At 51.8% G+C, this 27,394-nt stretch overlaps 2 protein-coding genes across 7 annotated transcripts in view; one reads left to right on the top strand and one right to left on the bottom strand.

The window, feature by feature from the left end:
• The window catches only part of DAAM2 (dishevelled associated activator of morphogenesis 2), a 135,795-nt gene extending 111,920 nt beyond the window's left edge, over window positions 1-23,875 (top strand). For 2 of the 3 annotated variants that reach the window (XM_006074718.4, XM_025270507.3), the window contains exons 15-26: window positions 240-347; window positions 2,665-2,691; window positions 3,723-3,829; window positions 4,986-5,070; window positions 12,620-12,726; window positions 12,840-12,928; window positions 16,575-16,743; window positions 17,139-17,246; window positions 18,128-18,188; window positions 19,364-19,495; window positions 20,523-20,693; window positions 20,873-23,875. In XM_006074718.4, coding sequence (XP_006074780.1) covers window positions 240-347; window positions 2,665-2,691; window positions 3,723-3,829; window positions 4,986-5,070; window positions 12,620-12,726; window positions 12,840-12,928; window positions 16,575-16,743; window positions 17,139-17,246; window positions 18,128-18,188; window positions 19,364-19,495; window positions 20,523-20,693; window positions 20,873-21,094 — 1,386 coding nt within the window. In that variant the 3' untranslated portion in view covers window positions 21,095-23,875. The remainder of the gene's footprint in view (window positions 1-239; window positions 348-2,664; window positions 2,692-3,722; window positions 3,830-4,985; window positions 5,071-12,619; window positions 12,727-12,839; window positions 12,929-16,574; window positions 16,744-17,138; window positions 17,247-18,127; window positions 18,189-19,363; window positions 19,496-20,522; window positions 20,694-20,872) is intronic. The other variant, XM_044930437.2, reaches the window with a different exon arrangement.
• A 641-nt stretch (window positions 23,876-24,516) lies between these two features.
• Window positions 24,517-27,394, bottom strand: part of MOCS1 (molybdenum cofactor synthesis 1) — a 33,950-nt gene continuing 31,072 nt past the window's right edge. For 3 of the 4 annotated variants that reach the window (XM_006074720.4, XM_044930443.2, XM_044930444.2), the window contains one exon: window positions 24,517-26,012. In XM_006074720.4, the coding sequence (XP_006074782.3) occupies window positions 25,252-26,012 (761 nt within the window). In that variant the 3' untranslated portion in view covers window positions 24,517-25,251. The remainder of the gene's footprint in view (window positions 26,013-27,394) is intronic. The other variant, XM_044930447.1, reaches the window with a different exon arrangement.

Genomic DNA, 27,394 nt, shown 5'->3' with positions numbered 1-27,394 from the left:
GATTTCTGGGGTGCACTGACATATGGCCCCAGGTGAAGAGGAGGAGTGGTCTCTCATCTCTACCCTGGAGCGGAGTGTTGAAGGTGGGGCGCGGGGAGGAATCACCCCCTTCTGAAGGCCTGGGAGCCTGGCTGCCGGCATCTGTGTACCTGGAGGACAGGCGGGCTCGGGGGGCACCAGCATCTCTATCACGAAGGAGCCGAGTCAACCACGGCTTCCTCCCTCCCCGTGAATCTTAGGAACGTGTCCCTGGCACCATATGGAATGAGATTGATGACATGCAGGTGTTTCGGATTCTAGACCTCGAGGACTTTGAAAAAATGTTTTCAGCTTATCAGAGGCATCAGGTAAGACCCTGCCCGCTCTGGTGTCTTGAGTCTTGACCTCCAGTCGTGACTTGACGCCACCCCTTGAACTCGACCCTCAGCCCCTCCTTGCCTCTCTTCCTCCCTCCCACATACACTGACTGATTTTATTCTTTATCAGGTATCATGTTCTTTCTGGGACATGAATTGGGGGGGAGGGGTGCGGTGCACAGGGGAAGCATCCCACTGTATTAGTTTGTATTTGCCCATCACGGGATGATGTAATATGATGTCCGTTTCTCTCCTTGGTCTTGGAGCCCTGGAAGTGGAGTAGCAGGGCCAGGCCACTGTGGACCTTATTCTTTTTCTGGCCCGGGACCTAGGAATTATACCTTCAAGGCATGATCACTTTTCAACCGCTTTTTCCACTCTGATCTCATATCCTGACACTTCCATGAGTGGAGCAGAGAATGTTGTATCAAGGACAGTGGTGCTGCTCCAGGTCACACTGAGGGGTTGAAGCTGGGTGGGGCAGGCCAGGAGAGGCCCTGGGCTTTGCTCTGAGGATGCTGTGCAGAGGTGGACCAGCAAGCCTGCTCTTCCCGAGGCAGGACGGAGTGGGGTGGACAGCAGGATGCAGGGCCAACCCAAGGTGGTAACTGCCAGGATGACCACAAATGCCGATTCTTCCATCTCACCCTCCATGAGTACGAGGGCCCAGGAATCTGCACAGCAGAGCTGGGGCCTTCCTCAGAGGTCCAGTGTAGGAAGAGGCCTCAGAGCCTCTGCTTTCGCTCTGGCCCTCCTCCCAGGGTTTGTTTATTCTCTGGGCTGTGATGTCTTCTTCCGTGTTTTCTCCACTGAGTCTGGGGTTCCAACCCCAAGGACATCCCCTAGTGCCTGTGAAAAGGCTTTGAGCCCTCCTGGGTCTGCATGTCTCAGCCGATCTCCCCATTGCTTTCTGCCAAGCCCGGAGCTGTGGGTGACCCCTCCTAAGGGCAGACAGGATCGAGGGCACAGTGACAGCTCCGGGGCAGGGAGTGGGGACTAGCCGATAGCCAAAGGGCTGCGGTAGGGTTGGGGCTCTGGCCCTGCCTTAGGGTTCTAGAAAAACCCAATGGTTGTTTGCTTAGCTTAAATGTAGGTGCTCAGGGTGTCTGATTCTGTACCCCTAGTCCAGGAAGCACTTTTGGCCCCATGGACATGTCTGCCTGGCATGGTCCGAGCAGCCACTGTGGCCCGACTGGAGCCGGAAGAGGTTCTTTGGGGCATTTGCTGCTCCTGTGATCAGTGCTCCAGAGTGGGCACCAGGGAGGGATGCAGAGGATGTGCGGCGGGTGGCGGAGGATCAAGCCTGGCCTCCCTGTATTTTGAGCGTCTTCCTCCAGGCCAGGGTTCCAGCCTTGCCTGCCCAGTCTCCAAGGTCCAAGGGGTAGGACCAGGGTGGGGTCCAGTAGGGAAGGCGGGACTCTGGGGTTTAGGACAAGCGGGGCCTGCCCCCACCCTACCCCCAGTTTGGGGATGGGGAAGAGTTAAGATGGACAGTGCCCTGCTCTTTCTCCTCTGAGCCCACTCAGTCTATCACCCCATTTCAGAGCTGGGCTCACCCAGAGGACTATCACTCTGCAGTTCACCCGGACTCTGGGGGATTGAATTCACAGCCACAGAGCTGGAGAGATCCCAGAGGCTGCATTGCCTCTTTGGTCTCCTATTTCTGTCTTGAGGTCTTGGGCATGTGGGACAGGGACCGTCCTGTGCCCTTTGCCAGTCGTGAGTTGGTGACTTCAACCCCACCCAGGTCGGGAAGGGAGAACCAGGTGTGAGCTCTGCCCCCTCCACTTCCTTGGAAATCAAAGACAGACAGGGGGCAGAGGGCAAGGGACAAAGTTCATGGATGTCTGCTTTCCTGTCTCCACGAATGCGACATGCACGTGCTTTCAGCTCAAGTTCAGTTGTGGTTGTGTCTACTCCCCTGTTTTGGAAGAGTGAAGTCATGCAGGGGTACTGGGATGCTCTATGTAGGAGAGGGAAGAAGTGCAGTCAAAGCCTGGGGTGGGGCAGCTTGAGGGCCTGTCCAACCAGGAAGTGGTGGTCTCCCTGGGCACGGGGCACACAAATGAGGCTGCCTGTCCTCCGCTTGGTCTGGCTTCTTTGTGAGTGCATGTCTGCTGGAAGCAGTTCCTGTTTGGTGCTCCCTGCAGTCTCCATCTCCAACCGTGGGGGTCTCCCTTGGGGTGGGGCAGACAGAGTAGATGCTAAGGGGTCCCCGTTCCTTTCCTACTACTCTTGGGTCCCTAAACCTCTTGGCTAATGTTGTGCATGTTTGATTCTCTATTGGCTGTGGCTGCTACCTGCCTAGGAGCTGATAACTAATCCTTCCCAGCAGGTGAGTCACTCTTGGGGCTCTGGACGCTATAACTCTTAACCACTGTCCTGGGCTGCTGCCCTATACTGGGCTCAAAAGAGGGGGCTTGTCAATTCTACCTTCTGCCTTATTACTCATCTTAACGGGGAGGCATCAGGTTGGGTCTCCAAAGAAAAAGTGGAAATGTAGGGAAAGGAGCTAATGCAAACAGACCCCTACCACAAGGGAGGTAAACGTCTACAGAAGCGAGGAGGAAGCTTCTAGGTCTGTTGTCTTACCCACCAGGCCCAAGGCAAGGCCGTCCTATAAGACTGCACAGGTTGGGCACTGCACAATTCCAGGGGCACATTTCACAAAGGCAGTGATGTGGGTGGCAGCCCCTGGAGCATGTGCATGGAAGGACCTCCCAGTGGAGGAGCCAGCCTCCTGTCTACCTCATCAGGGGCCAAGAGAAGGCAAGAAGGGGGGGTCTTTGATTTCTTAGGAATTGCCTGCTAGAACCCCAGAGGAGAGAACTTTGCAAGGAATAGTGCCTCAGTTTCCCCACCTCTGAACTTGTGGATGCTCTCCACCCTGGGCACCTTGGGCAGCACCCAAAGTCCTCAGGGGTCCAGGAACTGTGGCCCTCTGGGGACTTGGAGCCAACTTCTCACCATAAGATTGGGGGGTGGAGGGGAGGCTCTCTGGGCAGGGTGGGGGGAGTGGGGGTTGATTGGGATGTGGCATGGATCAAATCCCACTGCCCACAGCCATAGGGGTCAGTCACTCCCCCTCTAGCCTGCCCAGAGAAGGCAATGTCTGAAAAGAGGTCTTCTCATTGCTCCCAACCCCTTCTAGCCCAGGCTAAAGTCCCAGAGCCTCGAATTAGAGTCAGATATTAACCACCCTCCTTTCTCCCCAGTCTTGTTCTTTCGCTTTCTTTCTTCCGCTCACACCAGGAGCATTCTCTGGTTGGCACGGGGGTGGCTCATGGGCTGGGATTGGGCGGTGGGCAGGAAGAGGACTGGGGGAAACACACACCTCACCCTTGCCACTTGGCTTGTCGGTTGCAGAAAGAGCTGGGTTCCACCGAGGACATCCACCTGGCCTCACGCAAGGTCAAAGAGCTGTCTGTCATTGATGGCCGGAGGGCACAGAACTGCATCATCCTTCTCTCTAAGTAGGTGCCCACCCTGCCTCTGCAGCCCTGCTCGAGGGAAGGTTGTGGGTGGGAAGGACGAGCCCCCAGAGAGTGGCAGCCCGGGCTGGGTCTAGAGAGGAAGATGAGGGAGCTGAGTGCCTGGGGAGAGAGGGACTGGCAGACAGATGGGGTGGTAGTGACCTCTGGGCTCCCCCCCATCTCCCAGCCATCCCCTGGGAATGGCAGGGCGCCCCTGATCCAAGCATCCTCTCCTGGGAGCCCCCGCGGAGCAGCAGTGCAGACTCTGCAGACAGGAAACTGCCCCAGTCACGAGGCCCCTGACCTGCCTGGTCAGCGTCTGGCAGTGGCATTGCTCTAAGCCCGCAGAGGGCCCCGCTTGGCTTAGGCCACAGAGCAGCATGATGTCAGCCCCCAGGCATTTCCCGCGGCTGCAGAACAAACAGGGCAGTATCTGGGCTAACAGCCTAGCTTCTGTGCGGGGGCCTCCCGCCTGAGCTGGGGTCAGAGGGCACCACCTCCCTTACTATTCTTAGTGCTGCCCTAGGACATCCATCCCCGCTTTCCTCCCACAGGGCCCCAGGGCTCGGTGTCTCCCCCCTCAATGGCAAGGGAGACTTCTGCTTCCCCAGGGCTCCCGATGGGTGTGCATCCGGAGGGCTGTGTGGATATGTGTGTGTGTGTGTTTGTGTGTGCGCGTGCAGGGGTTGCTTCTCCCTCTCCCAGTGCTGGAACGGCTGTGTGGGAGCCGAGGGGCAGCTGTTCTGTCTTGAAGGAAGCAGGGGCCTGCCCCCTTAATGGCCTGCCCATGTTCCCATCCTCCCGTGGAGACGCTGCGGGTATTTCAGGCACGAGAAGGAGGATCAGAACTCTTTGTCCTGTTTCAGTCTACACTGAAGGTGGCCCTCTTCCTCCCAAACATCCCCATCAGTGAGGATGGAGACTCAAGCAAGAGACCAGAGTACTCATGTCTCTGTTTAGGAACTAAAATATCTCAGGCTCATGTTATAGAGGGAGCCGGGTGAGTTTAGTGTCAAAGGTTTTACCTTGCAGGGAGTGCTCTCAAAGGTAAAGGAGAGAGAGAAGGCCCCAGCTCTGGCTTCAGAAGGAGGAGGCCTGGGGTCTGTCCTGGGCAGAGGGGTCAGGCCAGGCTGCTCAGGGTGGGGTTTTGCCATAGGTTGAAGCTGTCCAATGAGGAGATCCGGCAGGCCATCTTGAAGATGGATGAACAGGAGGACCTCGCTAAGGACATGCTGGAGCAGGTGAGGCCCCTGAAACTAGGGGGCAGCTGTATCCCTTCCCGACAGCCCCCAGGGAGGCTGAAACTCTTAGGTGAAGGAGAAGTCAGGTTGGAGGAGCAAGGGAGAGGTTCATAGAAACTTCCCTGGATCAATGTCTCTGAGAGGAGACCAGAACAGACTACATCTTTTCAGGGGCTTGAGGCCCCTAGAAAGGAAACATAAGGAGTGATTCCCCCGTGAGTCTCAGGGCAAAGACAGTGGCTGCAGCCAAGTGCTGCTGAGGGCTTCCCTCATGGCTCAGCAGGTGAAGAGCCCACCTGAAATGTAGGAGACATGGGTTAGCGTCTCTTCCTCATCAGTCTGCTGTGTCCTTCAAGAGAAACCCAGAAACTACCAAACAAAGCCACAATTATTTGGACATTAAAATTAAGAACTCTATTGAGCAAAAGGCACTATTACCAGAGTGAAAAGGCAAGCCAAGCTTTAGATCTTTGCATTATGTATAGATCACAAAAATCTCATATTCAGAACAGAGGACTTTAAAAATCAGTGAGAAAAATGACAAACAACCTAAAAATGAGCAAAAGATTCCAATAGGTACTTCATAAAAGAGAATCTCCAAATGGTTCAATACCATCACTCATCAGAGAAAATATGGTAAAAGATGTTCAATACTATTCAGTTCACTTCAGTCGCTCAGTTGTGTCCGACTCTTTGCAACCCCATGAATCGCAGCACGCCAGGCCTCCCTGTCCATCACCAACTCCCGGAGTTCACTCAGACTATCTATCTGACGTCTATCGAGTCAGTGATGCCATCCAGCCATCTCATCCTCTGTCGTCCCCTTCTCCTCCTGCCCCCAATCCCTCCCAGCATCAGAGTCTTTTCCAGTGAGTCAACCCTTCGCATGAGGTGGCCAAAGTACTGGAGTTTCAGCTTTAGCATCATTCCTTCCAAAGAAATCCCAGGGCTGATGTCCTTCAGAATGGACTGGTTGGATCTCCTTGCAGTCCAAGGGACTCTCAAGAGTCTTCTCCAACACCACAGTTCAAAAGCATCAATTCTTCGGCACTCAGCCTTCTTCACAGTCCAACTCTCACATCCATACATGACCACAGGAAAAACTATAGCCTTGACTAGACAGACCTTTGTTGGCAAAGTAATGTCTCTGCTCTTCAATATGCTATCTAGGTTGGTCATAACTTTCCTTCCAAGGAGTAAGCGTCTTTTAATTTCATGGCTGCAGTCACCATCTGCAGTGATTTTGGAGCCCAGAAAAATAAAGTCTGACACTGTTTCCACTGTTTCCCCATCTATTTCCCATGAAGTGATGGAACCAGATGCCATGATCTTCATTTTCTGAATGTTGAGTTTTAAGCCAACTTTTTGACTCTCCTCTTTCACTTTCATCAAGAGGCTTTTGAGTTCCTCTTCACTTTCTGTCATAAGGGTGGTGTCATCTGCATATCTGAGGTTATTGATATTTCTCCCAGCAATCTTGATTCCAGCTTGTGCTTCTTCCAGCCCAGCATTTCTCATGATGTACTCTGCGTATAAGTTAAATACGCAGGGTGACAATATACAGCCTTGACGTACTCCTTTTCCTATTTGGAACCAGTCTGTTGTTCCATGTCCAGTTCTAACTGTTGCCTCCTGACCTGCATACAGATTTCTCAAGAGGCAGGTCAGGTGGTCTGGTATTCCCATCTCTTTCAGAATTTTCCACAGTTTATTGTGATCCACACAGTCAAAGGCTTTGGCATAGTCAATAAAGCAGAAATAGATGTTTTTCTGAAACTCTCTTGCTTTTTCGATGATCCAGCAGATGTTGGCAATTTGATCTCTGGTTCCTCTGCCTTTTCTAAAACCAGCTTGAACATCTGGAAGTTCACGGTTCACATATTGCTAAAGCCTGGCTTGGAGAATTTTGAGCATTACTTTACTAGCATGTGAGATGAGTGCAATTGTGCAGTAGTTTGAGCATTCTTTGGCATTGCCTTTCTTTGGGACAGAATGTAGTCCACTGGAGAAGGGAATGGCAAACCACTTCAGTATTCTTGCCTTGAGAACCCCATGAACAGTATGAAAAGGCAAAATGATAGGATACTGAAAGAGGAACTCCCCAGGTCAGTAGGTGCCCAATATGCTACTGGAGATCAGTGGAGAAATAACTCCAGAAAGAATGAAGGGATGGAGCCAAAGCAAAAACAATACCCAGTTGTGGATGTGACTGGTGATAGAAGCAAGGTCCGATGCTGTAAAGAGCAATATTGCATAGGAACCTGGAATGTCAGGTCCATGAATCAAGGCAAATTGGAAGTGGTCAAACAAGAGATGGCAAGAGTGAAAGTTGACATTCTAGGAATCAGTGAACTAAAATGGACTGGAATGGGTGAATTTAACTCAGATGACCATTATATCTACTACTGTGGGCAGGAATCCTTCAGAAGAAATGGAGTAGCCATCATGGTCAACAAAAGAGTTCGAAATGCAGTACTCGGATGCAATCTCAAAAACGACAGAATGATCTCTATTCGTTTCCAAGGCAAACCATTCAGTATCACAGTAATCCAAGTCTATGCCCCAACCAGTAATGCTGAAGAAGCTGAAGTTGAACGGTTCTATGAAGACCTACAAGACCTTTTAGAACTAACACCCATAAAAGATGTCCTTTTAATTATAGGGGACTGGAATGCAAAAGTAGGAAGTCAAGAAACACCTGGAGTAATAGGCAAATTTGGCCTTGGAATACGGAATGAAGCAGGGCAAAGACTTTAGAGTTTTGCCAAGAAAATACACTGGTCATAACAAACACCCTCTTCCAACAACACAAGAGAAGACTCTACACATGGACATCACCAGATGGTCAACACCGAAATCAGATTGATTATATTCTTTGCAGCCAAAGATGGAGCAGCTCTATACAGTCAACAAAAACAAGACCAGGAGCTGACTGTGGCTCAGACCATGAACTCCTTATTGCCAAATTCAGACTTAAATTGAAGAAAGTAGGGAAAACCACTAGACCATTCAGGTATGACCTAAATCAAATCCCTTATGATTATACAGTGGAAGTGAGAAATAGATTTAAGGGCCTAGATCTGATAGATAGAGTGCCTGATGAACTGTGGAATGAGGTTCGTGACATGGTACAGGAGACAGGGACCAAGACCATCCCCCTGGAAAAGAAATGCAAAAAAAGCAAAATGGCTGTCTGGGGAGGCCTTACAAATAGCTGTGAAAAGAAGAGAAGCGAAAAGCAAAGGAGAAAAGGAAAAATATAAGCATCTGAATGCAGAGTTCCAAAAAATAACAAGAAGAGATAAGAAAGCCTTCCTCAGCGATCAAGGCAAAGAAATAGAGGAAAACAACAGAATGGGAAAGACTAGGGATGGGATCTCTTCAAGAAAATTAGAGATACCAAGGGAACATTTCATGCAAAGATGGGCTCGATAAAGGACAGAAATGGTATGGACCTAACAGAAGCAGAAGATATTAAGAAGAGGTGGCAAGAATACACAGAAGAACTGTACAAAAAGATCTTCATGACCCAGATAATCACGATGGTGTGATCACTCACCTAGAGCCAGACATCCTGGAATGTGAAGTCAAGTGGGCCTTAGAAAGCATGACTATAAACAAACCTAGTGGAGGTGATGGAATCCCAGTTGAGCTCTTTCAAATCCTGAAAGATGATGCTGTGAAAGTGCTGCACTCAATATGCCAGCAAATTTGGAAAACTCAGCAGTGACCACAGGACTGGAAAAGGTCAGTTTTCATTCCAATCCCAAAGAAAGGCAATGCCAAAGAATGCTCAATACTATTAGTCATCAGAGAAACACAGTAAGTCACAGTGAGGGCAAACCAGCCACCCGCTTAAACAGCTGTAACTGAAAAGGCCAACAGTGTGAGCTGTTGGCAAGGATGTGAAGCAACTGGAACTCTCATTTGGTAAAACCATTTTGGAAACTGATTTAGCAGCACACACACCTATTCTATTTCCCAGAAATCCCACTGGGTATAAATACTGATATACTGATATAAATACTGGGTAATAAATACTATAGGAATATTTATAACTATTTATAAAACCCTCAAACTGTGAAGGGCCCAACTGTCCATCAGTAGGAAAGTGAATAGATTGTTATATATTCCCACAATAGAATAATGGTCAGCAGTGAATGGGCTTTCCTGGAAGCTCAGATGGTAAAGAATCTGCCGCCAATGCAGGAGTCCTGGGTTCAATCCCTGGGTCAGGAAGATCTGCAGAAGGGAATGCAACCCACTCCAGCATTCTTGCCTGGGAAATCCCATGGACAGAGGAGCCTGGTGGGCTACAGTCCATGGGGTCAACAAAGAGTCAAACACAACTGAGTAACTAACACTTTCACTTTTCACTTTCGTCAATGAATAAAAAATGAATTACTAATACCTAAATGTGAATGAGTCTCAGACATTCTGTTAAGTGAAAGAAACCAGACCCCAGAAAGAGCACACAGCATCATTTGTTCAAGAATAGCCGAATTTGGGGCCTCCCTGGTGGTCTGGTGGTTAAGACTCTGCACTTCCATTGCAGGGGGAAACAGGGTCAATCCCTGATCAGGGAACTAAGATCCCACATGCTGTGTAGCATGGCCAAAAAAAAAAAGCTAAATTTGATCTAAGGTGATAGAATTCAGTTAGAGGCTATACTGGAGGAAGAGGTGGCTTTGCTTATTAAAGTAGCACAAGGGAACTTTGCAGGGGATGAAAATCTTCTGTATCTTAATCTGGATGGTTCAATTCGTGGATTTGTTGTTGTTGTTCAGTCACTAAGTCGTGTTCGACTCTTTGCAACCCCATGGACTGCAACATGCCAGTCTTCCTTGCCCTTCACTATCTCCTGGAGTTTGTTCAAACTCATGTCCATTGAGTCAGTGATGCCATCCAACCATCTCATCCTCTGTTGCCCCCTTCTCCTTCTGCCCTCAGTCTTTCCCAGCATCAGGGTCTTTTCCAATGAGTCAGTTCTTCCCATCAGGTGGCCAAGAATTAAAGCTTCAGCATCAGTCCTTCCAATGAATATTCAGGGTTTATTTGCTTTAAGATTGACTGATTTGATCTCCTTGCTGTCCATGGGACTCTCAAGATAGTTTTATCAAAATTCATTGAGTTGTACATTTTAAATGGATGCATTTTATTTTATGTAAATTATACCTCAATAAATTGATGGAGAAGACTCTTGAGAGTCCCTTGGACTGCAAGGAGATTCAATCAGTGTTGCGCTCTCTCTCAAATTCTGGTTGAGTCTCCATCTGGAGCGCGGAACCTGCCATGCTTACTAATTATGCCTGGCCTTGGGCGCCACCTGCCAGGGTCCAGCCCCAGCTGATCCAGGGTATTCGAAGGAGAGACGGCATAGGTGACCTATTTATTTAAATATTTATCAAAGATATAAAGAGTAATAGAATGAGGATAGCTCAGTAGGAAAATTCAGTGGAGAAAAGAGGCTGAGTAGCTTGGTTTACGTGGGAGACCAATAAAACTTCAAGACAAGAAGTTTGCACCACTTACGTAGGCCGCAGGCGTCCTTCCGTTCTCCCGAAGGAGAGGAGACACTGAGGCCTCCCCGGTCGGATCTTAGAAGCCCAGGCATAATTAGTAAGCATGGTGGGTTCTGCGCTCCAGATGGAGACTCAGCCAGAATTTGAGAGAGAGAGTGACATGGGGAGACCAAGTTTCGGTGAACAAGGCCCACACTTTATTTTTCAAAGTAGTTTTTATACCTTAAGTTATGCATAGAGGATAATGGGGGAAGGGGTGGAGTCATGCAAGGACAGCAGTTCCTGATCCTAATCGAAGCCAGGCTTTCAAACTTATCATATGCAAAAGTTTAGGTGATTTACATCATCTTCTGGCCTGGAGTCCTGTTAACATTTTAAGAAACTTATTGTTCTCTAAAGGTGATTATTCTCAAGTCAGGCGCCAGCCTCCAAAAAGCATTGGATAAAGTTGCATTCCTATAGGGCAAAGGTGAGGTGGGCTCAATCAAGAAAAGAATTAACTCAAGGGTCCAAGGTTACAAACATTGAGGCTACTACTTACATTTCTATACACCCATTATATCAATCAATACACTGCCAAGGACACAGTAGGTAAGGAGTATGGAGACTTAGCAGCAAACATTGGCCCAATAAGTGAAAAACCCTTCACCAAGACAATTTCTAATCAATCTTTTGACTACTCAAAGGAATCTGTGTTTAGACAGTTTAGAACATCTCCTGCCTTTCACAGTTGGGAGGCTCTGAACAATCACATGTGGCCGGAAAAACCTATTCAGGCAGGCTAGAGGACTTCCAAAGGAGTTTGTAGATTGAAACACTGTCACACCCAGGAATTATTAACTGGAGCTGTAAGCTAACTCTTTTTTCAGAGAGAGGTAGTGGGGGACAGCCCCCCTGTAAAGTCAGAGGTGTAGGTGAGAGCACAAAGCAGAAAGTAGGCAGACTCTGGTTTTGGGGGTAGATGCTTGAGAATTTCCAGGGGGACTCCTGAGGCTCGATCCCGCCTTTGTATATGCCGAGCCTCCTTCCTCATGACCTTTGCCACAGGCGGAGTGCCTCACGCTGGCTCCCGGCAGTGATAGAATTCTAGTTGAGCTATTCCAGATCCTGAAATATGATGCTGTGGAAAGTGCCGCACTCAATATGCAATATGCACTCAATATGCAATATGCTGGCTCCCGGCAAATCAGTCCATCCTAAAGGAAATCAGTCCTGAATATTCATTGGAAGGACTGATGCTGAAGCTGAAACTCCAATACTTTGGCCACCTGATGCGAAGAATTGACCCATTTGAAAATGCTGATGCTGATGCTGGGAAAGATTGAAGGTGGGAGGAGAAGGGGGTGATAGAGGATGAGATGGTTGGATGGCATCATCGATTCAGTGGAGATGAGTTTGAGTAAACTCCAGGAGTTGGTGATGGACAGGGAGGCCTGGCATGCTACAGTCCATGGGGTCACAAAGAGTCAGACACGACTGAGCAACTGAACTGAACTGAAATTGGTGGTAAATAATCTGCCTGCAATAAAAAGATGGTAAAGAATCTTCCTGCAGTGCAGGAGACCTGGGTTTGATCCCTGCATTGGGCAGATCCCCTGGAGAAGGGAACAGCTACCCAATGCAGTATCCTTTCCTAGAGAATTCCATGGACAGAGGAGCGTGGCGGGCTACAGTCTATGGGTCGCAGAGTCAGACATGACTAAGAGACTTTCACATACCTCAATCACGTTGGTTTAAAAAGAAAAAGCTCATTGAGCTGTACACTTAAGAACACTGTATGTAAGTTTACCATATGTAAGTTATAGCTCACTTTTAAAAAGTGAAAAAGAAGGAAGGAAGTCTGGAGCTGGGTGCCCTGAATCCCTTGGAGCAGATGAAACATATACCACCCACAGGAGGATGCGTCTCTCTGACAGAGTTTGGGGGGCCCTTCTAATCTGAGCCTGGTCTGAGTGGGGAGGTTTCCATTGGCTGCACCCCCATGGAAGCCTCTCACCAGTATCCTGACTTTCAACTCCCCTTTGCAGCTCCTCAAGTTCATCCCAGAGAAGAGCGACGTTGACCTCCTGGAGGAGCACAAGCATGAGATCGAGCGGATGGCCCGCGCAGACCGCTTCCTCTATGAGATGAGCCGGTCAGAGCAGCGGGCGTGGCAGGAGGCAGCGGGGGCGGGCAGGCCAAGGAAGGGGGTGGCTGGACCTGGCTGGGACAGGGGCTGCCTCACCATGCAGCTTGCCCTGTCCACAGGATCGACCACTACCAGCAGCGGCTGCAGGCTCTCTTCTTCAAGAAGAAGTTCCAGGAGCGGCTGGCTGAGGCCAAGCCCAAAGTGGAAGGTACGGCCCAGGGCTGGGGAGCAAGCCCAGTGGGGTGGGTGGGAGTCAATGGACAGGCAAAGAGGGAAACTCCTTCCTTATTCTTGATGCACCCCCAAAACCAAGGCCAGGATGTGAATCTATGCTTTTTGTAGATGTGGCACTTGTGTATATGAGCACTCGCGCCAGTCACGCACCCTGTTCCCTGGGCTCAGCATGTAGGCTCTTGAGGCCAAGGACCTGCTGATATCTGCCCCAGCCTGGGACAGAAATGCTGAAAAAATGATGATAATAGTAAGCAACTAGCACCCTTCTTGGCATGGACTAACCCATTGTTACCCTGCTTGGGAGAGGTCCGAGGTGCAGAGAAGACCACCAGACACGTTATTTGAAGTGTGAGCTACTCAGAAAGTAGGGAACTTGGGTGAGGTGATCCCCAGAGGCATCTGATTTTCTGACCTGGGGAACTTCTCCCACCTATTTTGGGTGGAAACTTTGTAATTCGACAGGAAGCACAGGTCAAGCACCATGCAAAACACGGGCCGTGGATGGTCCCATTTGGAGGCCTTTCTCTCACCTCTAAGATGGATCTGTGTCAGTGGCCCAAGGCTGTGTTACTACTGGTGTTGGTGGAGCCGGGACTGGAATGCAGATGTCGTTCTTCAGAATCCAGCCCTTCCCTCTCGTCCTGTCCCAGAGGGCGTGTGGAACTGCCTGGAGATGGCAGAGGATGGAGGGGCAGGGAGCCTGGGGGAAGGGCAGGTGGTCAGGAGGGTCGGCAGCCATGAGGGCCCCAGAGGAGAGAAGCAGGAGAGGCTGTGGGCCCCTCTGTGGCAAGAACAGGCTGAGCAGGTTGGAGAGAGCCTGTGTCCTGGATGCTGGGGGGCAGGCTCGGGGCAGAGCAGAGCACGAGCCCCCTCTGCTGGACACAAGGCTGGCCCGCACGCCCTGGGAGGCCAGGTCCGGAGAATGGTCCTTCCTGGAGTTTGATGAGCTGCTTCGGGAGGACTCTGGGGGGTCAGGTGGGGCATGACAGAGCTCGAGGCTGACATTTTCTGTAATCTGGACACACACTCACATGTGCACACTCACAAGGGGTCTTCAGGCTGTGTGATCACAGATAACACGTCTGAGCGGGAAGCAAAGGGTTGAGCAGTGACGCTGCAGGGCTGTGGTCTGGAGGTATCTCCTGCCCTGCCGATGGGCGAGTCCTTACTTTTGTTCTGCAGCTGACTGCCTCTGGGGCCTGAGGCAGGGACACAGGGGTTCAGCCCAAGACATGTGCTCAACTATTTGTGTGTCTTGGATCAGCGGAGCAATTGTGAGCAATGGCCTGCAGTTTGGTGCTGTGGAACCAGTTTAGCCACTGGGTAGATTTAATCTCAGATAATTCCGTTCCCAGGAGCTCACTCCTAAACTCTCCCTAAGAAACATTCCTGGGAAAGCTAAGATTTTGCCTGTCCCAGCTGGTTGATAAGCTGTTAACTCTCCTCCCTAGCATCCATCCATCCATCCCCAGGCAGGGCTTTTGGGTCAATTTGCCAGAGTCAATTCATCAAATCTGACAAATTTACCAATTGTCCTATGAATATATTCATGAACATAGTCTTTTTGTATATATTCTTCTTATAAATATGTTCATTGCTGAATATACCAAATTCACCAGTTCTCATTAGGAACATATTTACTGAGTATAGTCAAGATGAATATGGCTTCACATGGAGATATATTCTTATGAATATATGTATGAATACATTATTCTTATGAGTGTATCTAAAATGTCTGCATTGCATATGGCAGTTTCTCCGTTTATACTGATGCCCTTTAAATTCTTGTCATTTTCTGTTTTGTCAACATTGTAGCATTTTCAGGATTCCTCTGCAGATTTTTCAGATAGCGTATCAATCTAAGAAAATCTACCACGACCCATATATGTCGCCAGAAACTTCCCAGGTGGCACTAGTGGTCAAGAACCCGCCTGCCAAGGCAGGAGACATAAGAGAGGCAGGTTCAGTCCCTGGGTCGGGAAGGTCCCCTGGAGGAGGGCATGGCAACCCACTCCAGCATTCTTGCCTGGAGACTCCTACGGACAGAGGAGCCTGGCAGGCTACACTTCATAGGGTCGCACAGAGTCGGACACAACTGCAGGAACTTAGCACGCATGCACGCACTTAAACTCATTACTGAAACGTGCACTTTGAAAAGTACACAAACCCTAAGAGTCCTAACTGATGAACCATCCCAAAGTGAATTCACCTGTGTGAGCATATGGTGGTCTCTTGTTCAGCATTATGATTGTGGGCTATTTATTTTCAGTGCTGCATTTTAGTCCATTGTATGAATATACCATAATGTGCTTAACTAATCTAGATGTAATTTAAAAAAAAGGCAGACTAGGAACCACTCAATTACCTTTCAAGAGTAATGCCACTGTGAGGTGGCATATGTTTGAGTTTAGAAGCCACTGACCAACCTACCTTCTCATTTTTTTTTTACAGCTTTTTGACAGTTACTTAAACTGCTTTTGAAGAGTTTTGCATACTTTTAGTCAAATGGCTCTCATTTTATCTTCATAGCAGCATCTTAAGGAATGTTTAGTTTGGCAGAGGCCAAAATCATAATACAATGGCTTGGTCTTCTCATCACACTTAATAATCCAAAATCATATTCTTTAACCAGTAGCCAAATTTTCAGTGGAGGATTTGTGTCCCAATTCTGCATACCCACCATAAATACAGAATTGCTAAGGGAAGGGCCAGAACAGCCTAGCAGAATGAAATACTGAAGTTTTGGTGACGGGTTAGCCTTAGATTGATTGTATTTCTAGCAAAGGTATCATTTAAGGCATTAGAGGGAAATTTTTAAATGTCTAAAGGTTGGAGAACATTTTAAAATGCTATTCAACAAGCTGTCACGTAACCTATTTAATCAAATCTAAGACACCATCAACTGCAAAGCATAACATTATAGAAGAAAAAATATGAGACTATTGCAATTGATGTTTTAATTTGACAGGGATTTTTTTTCCTTTCCAAAAAAATCAAAATATGGCACTTCAAAAGAGGCAGAAATAGTCCCATAGTACGTAACATGCTGAAATTAAAAATTTTAATCACTAGGTTTATAAAAGTAAAGGACTTTCCTGGTGGCTCAGATAGTAAAGAATCTGCCTACAATGCAGGAGACCCAGGTTACATCCCTGGTTGGGAAGTTCCCCTGGAGAAGGGAATGGCTGCCCACGCCAGTATTCTTGCCTGGAAAATCCATGGACAGAGGAACCTGGTGGGCTACAGTCCATAGGGTCACAAAAGAATCACTGAGCAACTAACACTTTAGAAAAGTAAAAGTATTATATTCTTGCATATATCCATAGGGAAAAAACAGTAATCTTTATATGGAAGGAAAGATACGTTCTCAAGTCTAGTCTTAGGAAATGTTGGCACATTTTGAGAAAGGGTTATGTGGTTGACTTGGCTTTTGGTGAGTTTGTTGGCTTCCCCTGGAGGCAGGCAGGTGTGGAAAAGATTGTCCTCTGGGACATGGGAATAGCCTCTGCCCCTCTGAAGCTGACACTTGACGACTCCTTTTCTGGACTCTGTGGTGGCACCATCCGTGGGCCCAGGAGCCCCGGCGTGTGCAGGGCTCTCACCTGTCCCTCCTCCCCCAGCCATCCTGCTGGCCTCCCGGGAGCTGATCCGCAGCAAGCGTCTAGCGCGGATGCTGGAGGTGGTCCTGGCCATCGGCAACTTCATGAACAAAGGGCAGCGTGGGGGCGCCTACGGGTTCCGGGTGGCCAGCCTCAACAAGATCGCTGACACCAAGTCCAGCATCGACAGGTGGGACCTCCCGGCTTCTGTCGCCTCTCTCTCACTCCGCCCTGGCCTCTCCCTTCTTCCCCCTCCTGTGCATGCGTGCTGTTGCTTCGGTCATGTCCAATTCTTTGCGACCCATGGACTGCGGCCCACCAGGCTCCTGTGTCCATGGGATTCTCCAGGCAAGAATAGTGGAGTGGGCTTGCCATTTCCTTCTCCAGGGATCTTCCCAACCCGGGGATCGAACTTGCATCTGCCTGTGTCTCCTGCATTGCAGGTGGATTCTTTACCCACTGAGCCACCGGGGAAGCCTTCCCAAAATAGGTCACAGCTCTCCCCTAACACCTCAACCTAATTTCTGCCAGACCTTCATTCCCAATTCCCTTGGCCCCTGACCCTGACCTGACTTTCACCCACAGAAACATCTCTCTGCTCCATTACCTGATCATGATTCTGGAGAAGCACTTCCCTGACATCCTGAACATGCCGTCTGAGCTGCAGCACCTTCCAGAAGCCGCCAAAGTCAAGTGAGGGGACCCCCTGAGGCTTCCTTTTCCCTGTGATCACGTACTCTCTCATCTAAATTTCCTCCTTCGGGGCTACTCCGGGCTGACTAGGAATGAACGGTGTCTCGGGGTTCACTCTGGGAGAACCCAACAAGAGAAACTAGTAGTTGTCATTTAGTCGCTAAGTCATGTCCAATTCTTGCGACCCCATGGACGGTAGCCTGCCAGGCTCCTCTGTCCATGGGATTCTCCAGGCAAGACTACTGGAGTGGGTTGCCATTTCCTTCTCCAGAACAAAAGACACTATTTGCTCTCAAATCCTCGTTTCAGAGATTGTCCCAGGAAACACAGTGGGGAGTGGGGAAGGGAGCCAGGGATGGGAAGAATGCTAACAGTGGAAGTGTTGTTAAGTCAATTACCACTGCAGGCAATCAGAGCTTAATCCTGCCTGCAGAGCTGGGCGACAGCATGGGACACTCACTCTGCTTATCCCCCCAAACTGCAAAGGAGGTGAACCATCATCTCCAGTCGGTCCCTGGCTGAGGAGTTTTGTGGGGGCAATGACTCTGTGACCACCACCCCCACCCCCAGAAAAAGTGCTCAGTGGTTGGAAGTCAGGGCTGCGCACTGGGATGGATGGTCCAAGGAGCTATTGGCTGGGGGCACCAAGGCCATCTGCTACAGGCAAGCAGTCAGTCCTAAACATATACAGGCTGATAGAAACATCTCCAAGAGACGCACAGTCAGAGCTCAGAGGGGAGGTGATTTGCCAGGGCCACATGTTAGTAGCAAAAGCAGAGCTGGAACCCAGGCCCACTGAGTCCCAAGGCCATTGGGGTTGACACTGCCCTGAACTAACCCCAGCTCCTCTCCCTCCCTTTGTCCCCTCCCCACCCCCCCAGCCTGGCAGAGCTGGAGAAGGAGGTGGGCAACCTCAGGAGGGGCCTCAGAGCAGTCGAGGTGGTGAGTACATCGTCTGTGCCCGCCTGGGTTTGAAGGGATGCTGCCTGGGTTGGCAGCTGCCTGTCACTGGGCCAGAGGGTGGAACCCCAGCTGCAGATCCCGTCGGAGGCATCTCTGTGACCCAAAACTCCTGGCGGGACAGACAGAACAGCTGGCACAACGGACACAGCCTCCAGCACAGAGTGGGCCCTCAGGAAAGGATAGCTGAATTATTCAAGGCTTAGATTTAGTCTCCTGAATAGGGAACATCCATCCAAGACAGTGCAACCTGTCACCATAGAGGGGATGGGAATGAATGGCGAATTAGCCACATATTGAGGGATGGGATGGGGAGGGAGGTGGGAGGGGGGTTCAGGATGGAGAACACATGTACAGCCATGGCTGATTCATGTCAATGTGTGGCAGAAACCACTACAATATTGTAATTAGCCTCCAATTAAGTAAATTTAAAAAAAAAAGGATTGATTCAGATGGATGGGAAAGAGGATCTGCAGGCCTTGGAAATGGCTCGTGGCAGGTGTTACCCAGTGTGACATGGGGACCACTGTCGTCGTCCTATTCCCGCTCTAAGGGCTTCTCCGGTGATAGGCTGTCTCTGGCACCCAGTATGGGGTTGGCCCCTATACCCAGAAACTGGAGCGCCTTCTCATCTTCACCGTGTGGGGGTGGGTAGGCAGCTAAGGGAGTAACGGGTTTAGAGAAAGAAGTAGGAGAAAGAACCTTTTGTTGCCATTATGGTGGCAGGAGGGGGCACGCTTCCTAATTTATAGTTCTTTTAAGCACTACCCGAAATGTAGTCCATGGAGCAGCAGCATTGCATGGAGATTTGGAAATGCATCTCACACTTTAATCCGCATATGAATTGCCTGAGGGGCTTATTAAAATGCGGATTCTAATTCTGAGTGAGCCCGAGAACCTATTTCAGAGAAAACTTCACGGCGCTGGTCCCAGGACCTGGAGCAAGATGGCAGTGGGGATGAGGGAAGGATCGAGGCAGGCGGACTGGCTGAGAGCTCACACTCTTCGCCACCCCTGGAATTGGAGGCTTGGGGTGTGCCCCTTCCTAAAGGCTCAGAGCCCTGCAGCCGGCAAGAAGGGTGGGGCATGGGGTGAGCCGGGACTCCTGACTCTCGTCCTGGCACAGGCCTGACCAGCACTTGGCTCTCCCTCCTCAGGAGCTGGAATATCAGAAACGGCAGGTGCGGGATCCGAACGACAAGTTTGTGCCGGTCATGAGCGACTTCATCACGGTCTCCAGCTTCAGCTTCTCAGAGCTGGAGGACCAGCTAAATGAAGCCAGGGCCAAGGTAAGGGGGCCCCAAGCCTGCAGGCTGACCCCACCCCGACTCCTCTCCACCTGCATCACTCTGACCACAGAGGGCGCAGAGGGACACACCCAGAGGCACAGAGCTTTGAGAAAGCCTGTCCTCACTCCTGCAAGCAAAGCAACTCTGTTGTAAAACTTCCATCCACGACCAGTGTCAGGCACCTTGTTGAGCGTTTTCCACCATCTGCCTCACCACCCACCTTATGGGTCTGTTGAAGGGGTATTGTCCTATTCAACAGATGTGCGAGATCCGGCGAGGTTAAGTAACCTGCCAAAGGTTGTGCTACACAGAGCTGGGTGAAGCCCGACTCCGGAGCCCAGCTTTGCTCTCAGTTGTTCTGCCTCTCCCGCAGGCATGCCCCTGGACCCCTGCTGCGAGAGTTGCATTGAGATGTGGGTCCTCATTCAGGGTCTGGGGTGGGGCCGAAGATTCAGCCTTCTAACCGGCATCTGGGAGATGCCCATGCTGCCAGTCCAAGAAGCACATTTAAGAGTCATCAGGGCTGTCTTAGAGGGTTTTCAGCAGGTTGAATTAGAGACATAGCTGTCAGTAAACAGTGCTGGGCACATGGCTAGCGCCCTACATCACTAACTCATTTAACTCCCCCAACATCATGAAGTAGTCCTGTTATCCCCATTTTACAGATGAGGAAACTGAGGCACAGAGTGATTAAACAACTGGCCCAATAACTAGATGATCTGACATCCTTTTGGGTTCTAACCAGGCAGGTCCTGGCCTGTGGATGTGCTTCCCTAGCTGTGAAGCTCCTCATACTGTACCTACACCCTAACGGACCCAGAGGTGGCTTGGGTCCCTCACCTCTGGCAGGTGTCAAGCCTTTCCTTCAGCCTTGCCCTTACCCCGGATGACAATGAGGGATCTCCCCTCTCTAGTCCTGCCCCCTCAGCCTAAGGTCCTCTACCTGGATGAGCTCTGCTCTGGCTGGAACCCACCTGCCCACTGGGCTCAGGCGGGGGACTCTCCATCAACCCTTCTCTCCCAACAGTTCTCCAAGGCCCTGACGCACTTTGGGGAGCAGGACAGCAAGATGCAGCCGGACGAGTTCTTCGGCATCTTTGACGCCTTCCTACAGGCTTTCTCGGAGGCTCGGCAGGACCTGGAGGCCATGCGCAGGAGGAAAGAGGAGGAGGAGCGGAGGGCGCGCATGGAGGCCATGGTAAGGGGGCCACCGGGGGCTGGGCATGTGTGCCGAGCCGGCGAGGGAGTGCGCACTGGGAGCGGGAGGCTCATGGTGCCCCGGGGGCCAGGCGGCAGACGCAGCCCAGGCGTCAGTCACCCTGTGGCTGCCAGCCCCTCACCTTCCCTCCTCGCCTCCCCCTCCCCACCACCCCCCAGCTGAAGGAGCAGCGGGAACGTGAGCGGTGGCAGCGGCAGCGGAAGGTGCACGCGGGCAGCGCGCTGGAGGAAGGCGGCGAGTTTGACGACCTGGTGTCAGCCCTGCGCTCCGGAGAAGTTTTCGACAAGGACTTGTGCAAACTCAAGCGCAGCCGCAAGCGATCAGGGAGCCAGGCCCTGGAAGCCACCCGGGAGCGGGCGATAAACAGGCTAAATTATTGACCTGAGGACTGGCCGGCAGCGGGAGACTGGGAGACAGGGATGGGTATCCCCCCCTCCCCCCGCGAGGGGCGAGTGGTGGAGGCGCGAGAGTGATACTTAACGCGACTTGGTGCTGGGCTTAGAGCCCTGGACTGGGTCCTGGGGGCAGGGCTGTGTGTGGCAGGACCCTGGTGTTTCCCCACCTGAAGGGGTTTCCCTCATCTCCACTTCCCATTATTCTTCCTGCACCCCAGCCCCAGGGGTCACTCTCCTGAGGCTGACTTGGACATCCTTGGCCAGCCCGGGCTGAAGGGGCCCTGTTCCCCACCCTGCAGCATGGGCACCTGTGTGTTGGCACAGAGCTGTTCCTGATCTAGACTGGAGAGAGGTCCACAGACCGTGTCCAGATTTCCCATGCCGTGGGGAGTTAGTTAACAGTGGGGTGGGGGCACCCAGGCCCGCATCTCTCAAGAGTAGGGTTAATGGAACATTGATCTGGGGTGAAGTATCCTATCAAATGGAAGAGGCATTAGAGATGCCAGCTAGGTGTTCCAGAAAGAAGAAAATGCTGGGAGGATGCTGCAGGGACCAAGTCATCATGACAGGGTGGCAGTACCCATTTCCTAGATCACAAGTCTGCTGGCCCCTCTCTGGCATGGCATAAGTCTCTTTCCCTTCCCTCCTGCCATCTCCAGTCTACTAATCCAGAATTTCAAAATTCACCTTTGGGTTCCCATGATCATGGCTCACTATCAGGCATTTGATGGATCTGGTAAGGGTTCAACAAAGACCCCATTCATTACCACACCCTGGATGCTAGGCACAGGGATCCTGGGACAGAACTCTCCTTCCCCACCCAGACCTGGTATATCTTGACTGTTGTCTTGGAGACAGTAACCTCACATGTTGGCTGGGGGTTCCAGAGGCCAGCACTTGAATGGCTAGGTTCACCCTAGAGCTCCTGGGTCACCAACATCACTTAGAGCCCACACTTCTCTTAACATCTGCAATGACCTCCTGCTCTGTTCAGCCTGCACAGGGCTGCTTTAAACTGCCTGTATCTGGCTGAGGTTGGCCCTGGGGCATTGGTTCCTGAGAAGGTCCCAAGGGCAAGAGCTTCCCCTCTGCCACCTCTAAGGGGGTAAAAGGGCACCCCCCCCCCATCAGCAGCATTCAGACGGGCCACAGCAGAGCAAGGCAGGAGAAGCCGGGGAGTACCCTGCCTAGGGGAGCCAATGGTGGAAAGCTGAGGGGGTCCCACTCACCCATCTCTGGTGCCTGATTTGGTCTGCCTGACTTCCAGGGGGCCCATTCTGGTTCTCCTGTCCACTCTCACCTTCATTCTGTCCATCTAGAACTGTCCTCCTGGGGAAGGATGATGACTGGTATCTATAGTTTTCTCTCATAAAAGGACAGAGGGTAAGCCCAACTCCAGCAAGGTTCATACTTTTAATACATTTCCTATCTCCTAGAATTAACCCCTCATCCTCAGTGTCAGAGACCTGCCTGACCCTCCCCCCACCCCGCCTCCCCCATCAACAGGCTCCCTGCCCTTCTGTCCTGCCCCCACTTCTGATTCTCACCTCTGACCTTCTCCAGCTCAGGGTTATTGCCAGTGGACAGACTGGTGGACTGGGGCCCACTCTTCAGCTGCCTTTTCTGGGGGTGGAACCAGAGTAGCTGCGGGGTGGGGGAGAAACACAGGGTTGGTGAGCCCAGCATGTGTGTCAGTTCGAGGGGGAGGGACTGGAGTAAGTGTGAGTGTGGCGGGGACAGGTGTGAAAAGGCCACCGGAGTCCATGTGAGGGCCAGGGGAAGGCCTCCAGGAAGGCTGGCTGCAGGGCAATGTGGCACCCACACGCCCCCGCTGTTAAGAAGCTGGCGCTGGGATGATGGGAAGGTTGTGGCAGGGCCGGAGTCCACCTCACCCATGGGGGCAGGGAGGCCTCCCCTCCTATGCAGCAGGCCTGTCCAGATCCCAGCGTTACCACCCACCGTGGAAGACTAGATACGCACCAGGGAAAAGAAGGGATAATGGAAGCGTTTGGCAAGACACATTGGGAATCACAGAAAAAGCACAGTTTGGTTTAACTGTTTACAGAGGACACGTATATTGTTCCAGGGCTCAGGCGTCTCACTTCTAAAGGTTTTTTGCCTTCTCTATTTATTATTTTCTAGATCTGGCCAGTGGCTCTGACACCAGACGCTGCTGTAGCCAGATGGCCAACAGTGCCTTGGACCGTGGACCATCGTGGCCGACTCAAAAGAAGGGCAGGTGCCCTGGAGACGGCCGGGTTGGTCCTCGATACACTGCGTGTTTACGCCTGTTATATTTGTTCCTTGGTCATTCCCCCATGCCCTTCCCGCCCCGCCCCCCACCCCTGCACCTGCCACCTATGAGTTAATTTCTCTAGCTGTCTTATGGTGTGTCCAGTGTAAAATTCCAATTAACTTGATGCAACCTGTCCCTTTCTCAGCAGCAGCACCCACTGCCCACCCCTTCCTCTCAGTGATAGAAGTAGGGTATGTTTAGGGTGGCAGGAGGAGGAAATTCTCCAGGTGGTTGGGGAAGGGTCTGATCCAGGCTTCACCCTCCCACTTTGCACCCAATGGGGGTGGGGGGGGGGGGCATGGCCATCTCCCCTTCCTGTACCACCTCCACACCAAGGCTGTTCCCACCAGCTCTTTCAGACGACAGATGAGGCTAATGTACAAAATCTGCAGTGTCCTTTTTGCCTGCACCTTTTTTATAAGAATATATTGTAATACTAAAAAATATTAAATCCGTACCACCCTCACCTAGCCTGCCTTGAAACCGGTGTCTCCTTCCCAGGTGAGGATGTGAAGTGTGCTGGGGAGGGGGGCAGAGCCCGTGGGGTATTGGGACCTACCAGCGCCGGGAGCACGGACTGTTACAGCCTCAGGGATTCCGCAAGCCGGTTCACATCGTACGGTACCTTGAAATCAGCCAAGGTGGGAGGACTTGGAAAAGAAAAAGCCAGTTTCCATGGTCTAAGAGCTGGGTGGCTGTTGCCGGTTTCCCAGCAGACCTGGGTGTAGGGCAGACGGAAGCAGGTAGGGTGGGGTCAGAGGGTGGGTCACACTAACCCACCCATGTCGAGAGAACCCAGCGAGCATGTTGTGCTTTGGGGAGATGTGAAAACCAGGAGCCTCTAACCGCACCCCCGGCCTCTATCGGTGATGGGAGGCGCTTTGGACGCCCCCAGCTAACGGTGCTACGGGAGACACTGCATCTCTGTGCCTCCCACTCCAAGCCTCCCTTCTCCCCCAGGGAGGAGAGCATGTTCTCTGCGTGCCCCTGCCTTTTCCAGCATCTCTGCAGCTCAGCTCCTGTTCCTCCAGGAGGCGAGGCTATAGGCGGCAGGACAGACCTAACATCACGGCTCAGTGACCTCGGCACAGACAGTCCTCACTCCCGTATATCCAAAGCTGGCATCGTGGCTTTATTTTGTGCACAGTGAGGGTGAAGGCAAGCTCCACCACTCCCCCCTGCCTGGTGTGTCCCAGGATGAAGGGGTACAGGAGGTGTGCTCGGTCAGGAGGCCTCAGGGCTGTGGCCCATGGGGGATACTGCTGAGGAGGAGGAGGGGCCAGGGAAAGGAGCTGCAGGACGGTGCAACTGATAAGCTGGAAGCCTGCGTGTCTGATGGGACAGACTCGGGCAACGGGAGGGGGATAACCTGCTTTTCCGAGGCAGCACGGCGGAGAGGCCGGGGCTGCAGTTAAAGAGAAGTGATCCATTCCCGGGGCGAGCTGGGTTCCCTTCCTCAGAGCGGGTTCCTCTGCTTATGAGCCCTTGTTCCTCCCAGGAAAAGGAGGAGAAGAGAAAACCCACTTGAGAAATGGAGGTCATGGGCTCGACTAATTGTCTCAAAGAGTTCACAAATCACACTGTGATTATCCAGCAAGGCTAGATAACCCTCCCAGGCACAACCTAAGGGTCCAGGAAGGCTGAAGGGCCTGCTGGTTTTCTCTTAGAAGACAGGAAATCCTGAAGGTCAGTGAAGGTCATCTTAGCAGTGAAGGGGTAGGCTGGCTTCAGGTTCCTACCGGCTGAAGGTAACTGGTGAAAGGAATTTGACCTCTTTCCCTTGGGTTGAAACGGCATCCCATTGCTTGACCTTGCCGGCTTGGGGGTGAGAGCTGGGGCAGGAGCTCTACATTCGATGGAAGTCCCCTCGCTGACCCCCGGTCTTGCTAACGAGCTTGATCTCTGCTAACACGATGTCCCTGCTGACGGCCTTGCACATGTCGTACAGGGCGAGGGCGGCTACAGCGGCGGAGGTCAGGGCCTCCATCTCCACCCCAGTGGGGCCCCGGGCCTGGCAAGATGCCTGGATCACCGCAGCGTGGCGCGTGCGGTCCAGCTCCAGCTGCACCTGGACATGGCTCAGCGCCACGTGGTGGCAGAGAGGGATCAGCTGGCTGGTCAGCTTGGCCGCCTGGATGCCTGCCAGCTGGGCCACCGCCAGGGCATCTCCCTTCTTGAGCTGGTTCTCCTGGATGAGCTTGAAGGCCACAGGCCCCAGGAGGACCACGGCCGAGGCCACGGCCACCCGCTCTGTGTCTGGCTTCCTGCCCACATCCACCATAGCCATCCGTCCTTCCGTGTCCACGTGGGTCAGTTGGTCAGAGTCTGGCAGAGGTCCTGAGGAGGCAGCAGGAGCCCGGGGCCCTGTTGGGCTAAGGCACTTTGGGTTGGCATCTGATTCCAGGTGGGAACTGAAGTGTCTCTGAGGGAGGCTGGACCCCAGCCACCGCTGGGCAACAAGAGGGGCCTGGGGGACCCTGCCTCCTTTCCATAAAGTCACCATCTGGCTGAAGAAACTCACTCTGTGTCTCAGAACCTGAACACGGAGAGAGTTCGTGAAAGTGCTTGGAAGGGCTGGTGGGGAATCTTGGCGCATCAAAAATAACTCTAGAATGAAAACAGACGAGGAGACTCAGTCCAAAAGGGTCTTTTGCAAAACCACCTCCTCCCCCAACTCTCTCCCCATCCCACCCCGAGTTCCCCCGTTCATGTCAGGGAACGTGGAATGAAGGGCCAAGAGCACAGTGAGAAGACAGAAAAGAGAAGATCCACAGAGAAGGGGCCCCCAGAATATAACTATGCAGGCTTCCTCACCAGGAGGTACAGAGAGCAAGGGTTGGGGTCTCTACCTGTCCTGCAGTGGAGGGTGGGGGTGCTCCCACCTGCTGCCACCATGCAAGCCTTGATCACACGACCACTCTGTCCCTTCATTTTTTTAAAACTATAGCCAGGCCTCAGCCTGAATTACCAATTAGTTACTCTCATCTTCAAATTTTCCAGGACAGGCTAACGGTAATCATCTGCTTTGCAGACAAGATTCTAAGGGAGATAATGAATCTCTTTCAATGACATCTCAAGCACATCAGAAGTGCACACGAAGCAACAGGCTGATTCACATGGTCTCAGGGGCCTGGGGAACCACCTTGTAGGCTCTTGTTACTCAAAGGGTGGTCCAGGGACCAGCACCTTCTGAGAACTGTTAGAGACACAGCCTAGACCTCTCAAATCCGAGTCTGAAATAACAAGATCCCTAAGGGATTCAAATGCGTGTGAAAGTCTAAGCGGCTCTGTTCTGGACAACTTTTGGTTTTATAAAAAATGACCCCACTTTAGTTACTCTATATCCTGACACTAACCTTACTCCTTGTGAATCAGTCAGGTCTCCCGACTCCCAGCCTTCCAACATGCTCTGGGTCCCCTAACTTGTCAGCGTCACAGATGCAACCTCTGTCCATGGGAGGGCAGGGGTGGTTGTCCAGGCATCCCCCACTCTCTGCCATCAAGGCAGCCTGGGTCAAGGCCTGATACAGGAGGAGGAGGGTGTGGAGGTGAGGGCAGAAGAGGGGTGACACGGCTTCCCTCTCGATGGCACGCTGTGGTGAGGGAGGCTGGTGTGGCTCCTGGGCTGCCAAGAGCTGCTGCTGCTGCTAAGTCACTTGAGTCGTGTCTGACTCTGTGCAACCTCATAGATGGCAGCCCACCAGGCTCCTCCGTCCCTGGGATTCCCCAGGCAAGGATACTGGAGTGGGCTGCCATTTCCTTCTCCAATGCATGCATGCATGCTAAGCCGCTTCAGTCGTGTCCAACTCTATGCAACCCTATGGACAGTAGCCCACCAGGCTCCTCTGTCCACAGGATTCTCTAGGCAAGAATACTGGAGTGGGTTGCCATTTCCTTCTAGAAACACCCTGGGCACAGATGTTCAGTTCCTGGGAGTTCACGAATTAGGTAGCTGCGATCCTGGCTGCATCCTCCATGGAAAGCTGAGC

The sequence above is a fragment of the Bubalus bubalis genome, chromosome 2, assembly GCF_019923935.1.
Source record: "Bubalus bubalis isolate 160015118507 breed Murrah chromosome 2, NDDB_SH_1, whole genome shotgun sequence".
NCBI lineage: Eukaryota > Metazoa > Chordata > Mammalia > Artiodactyla > Bovidae > Bubalus > Bubalus bubalis.
The sequence above is the reverse complement of the archived record's forward strand: the minus strand, read 5'-3'. Positions and strand labels throughout refer to the sequence as shown.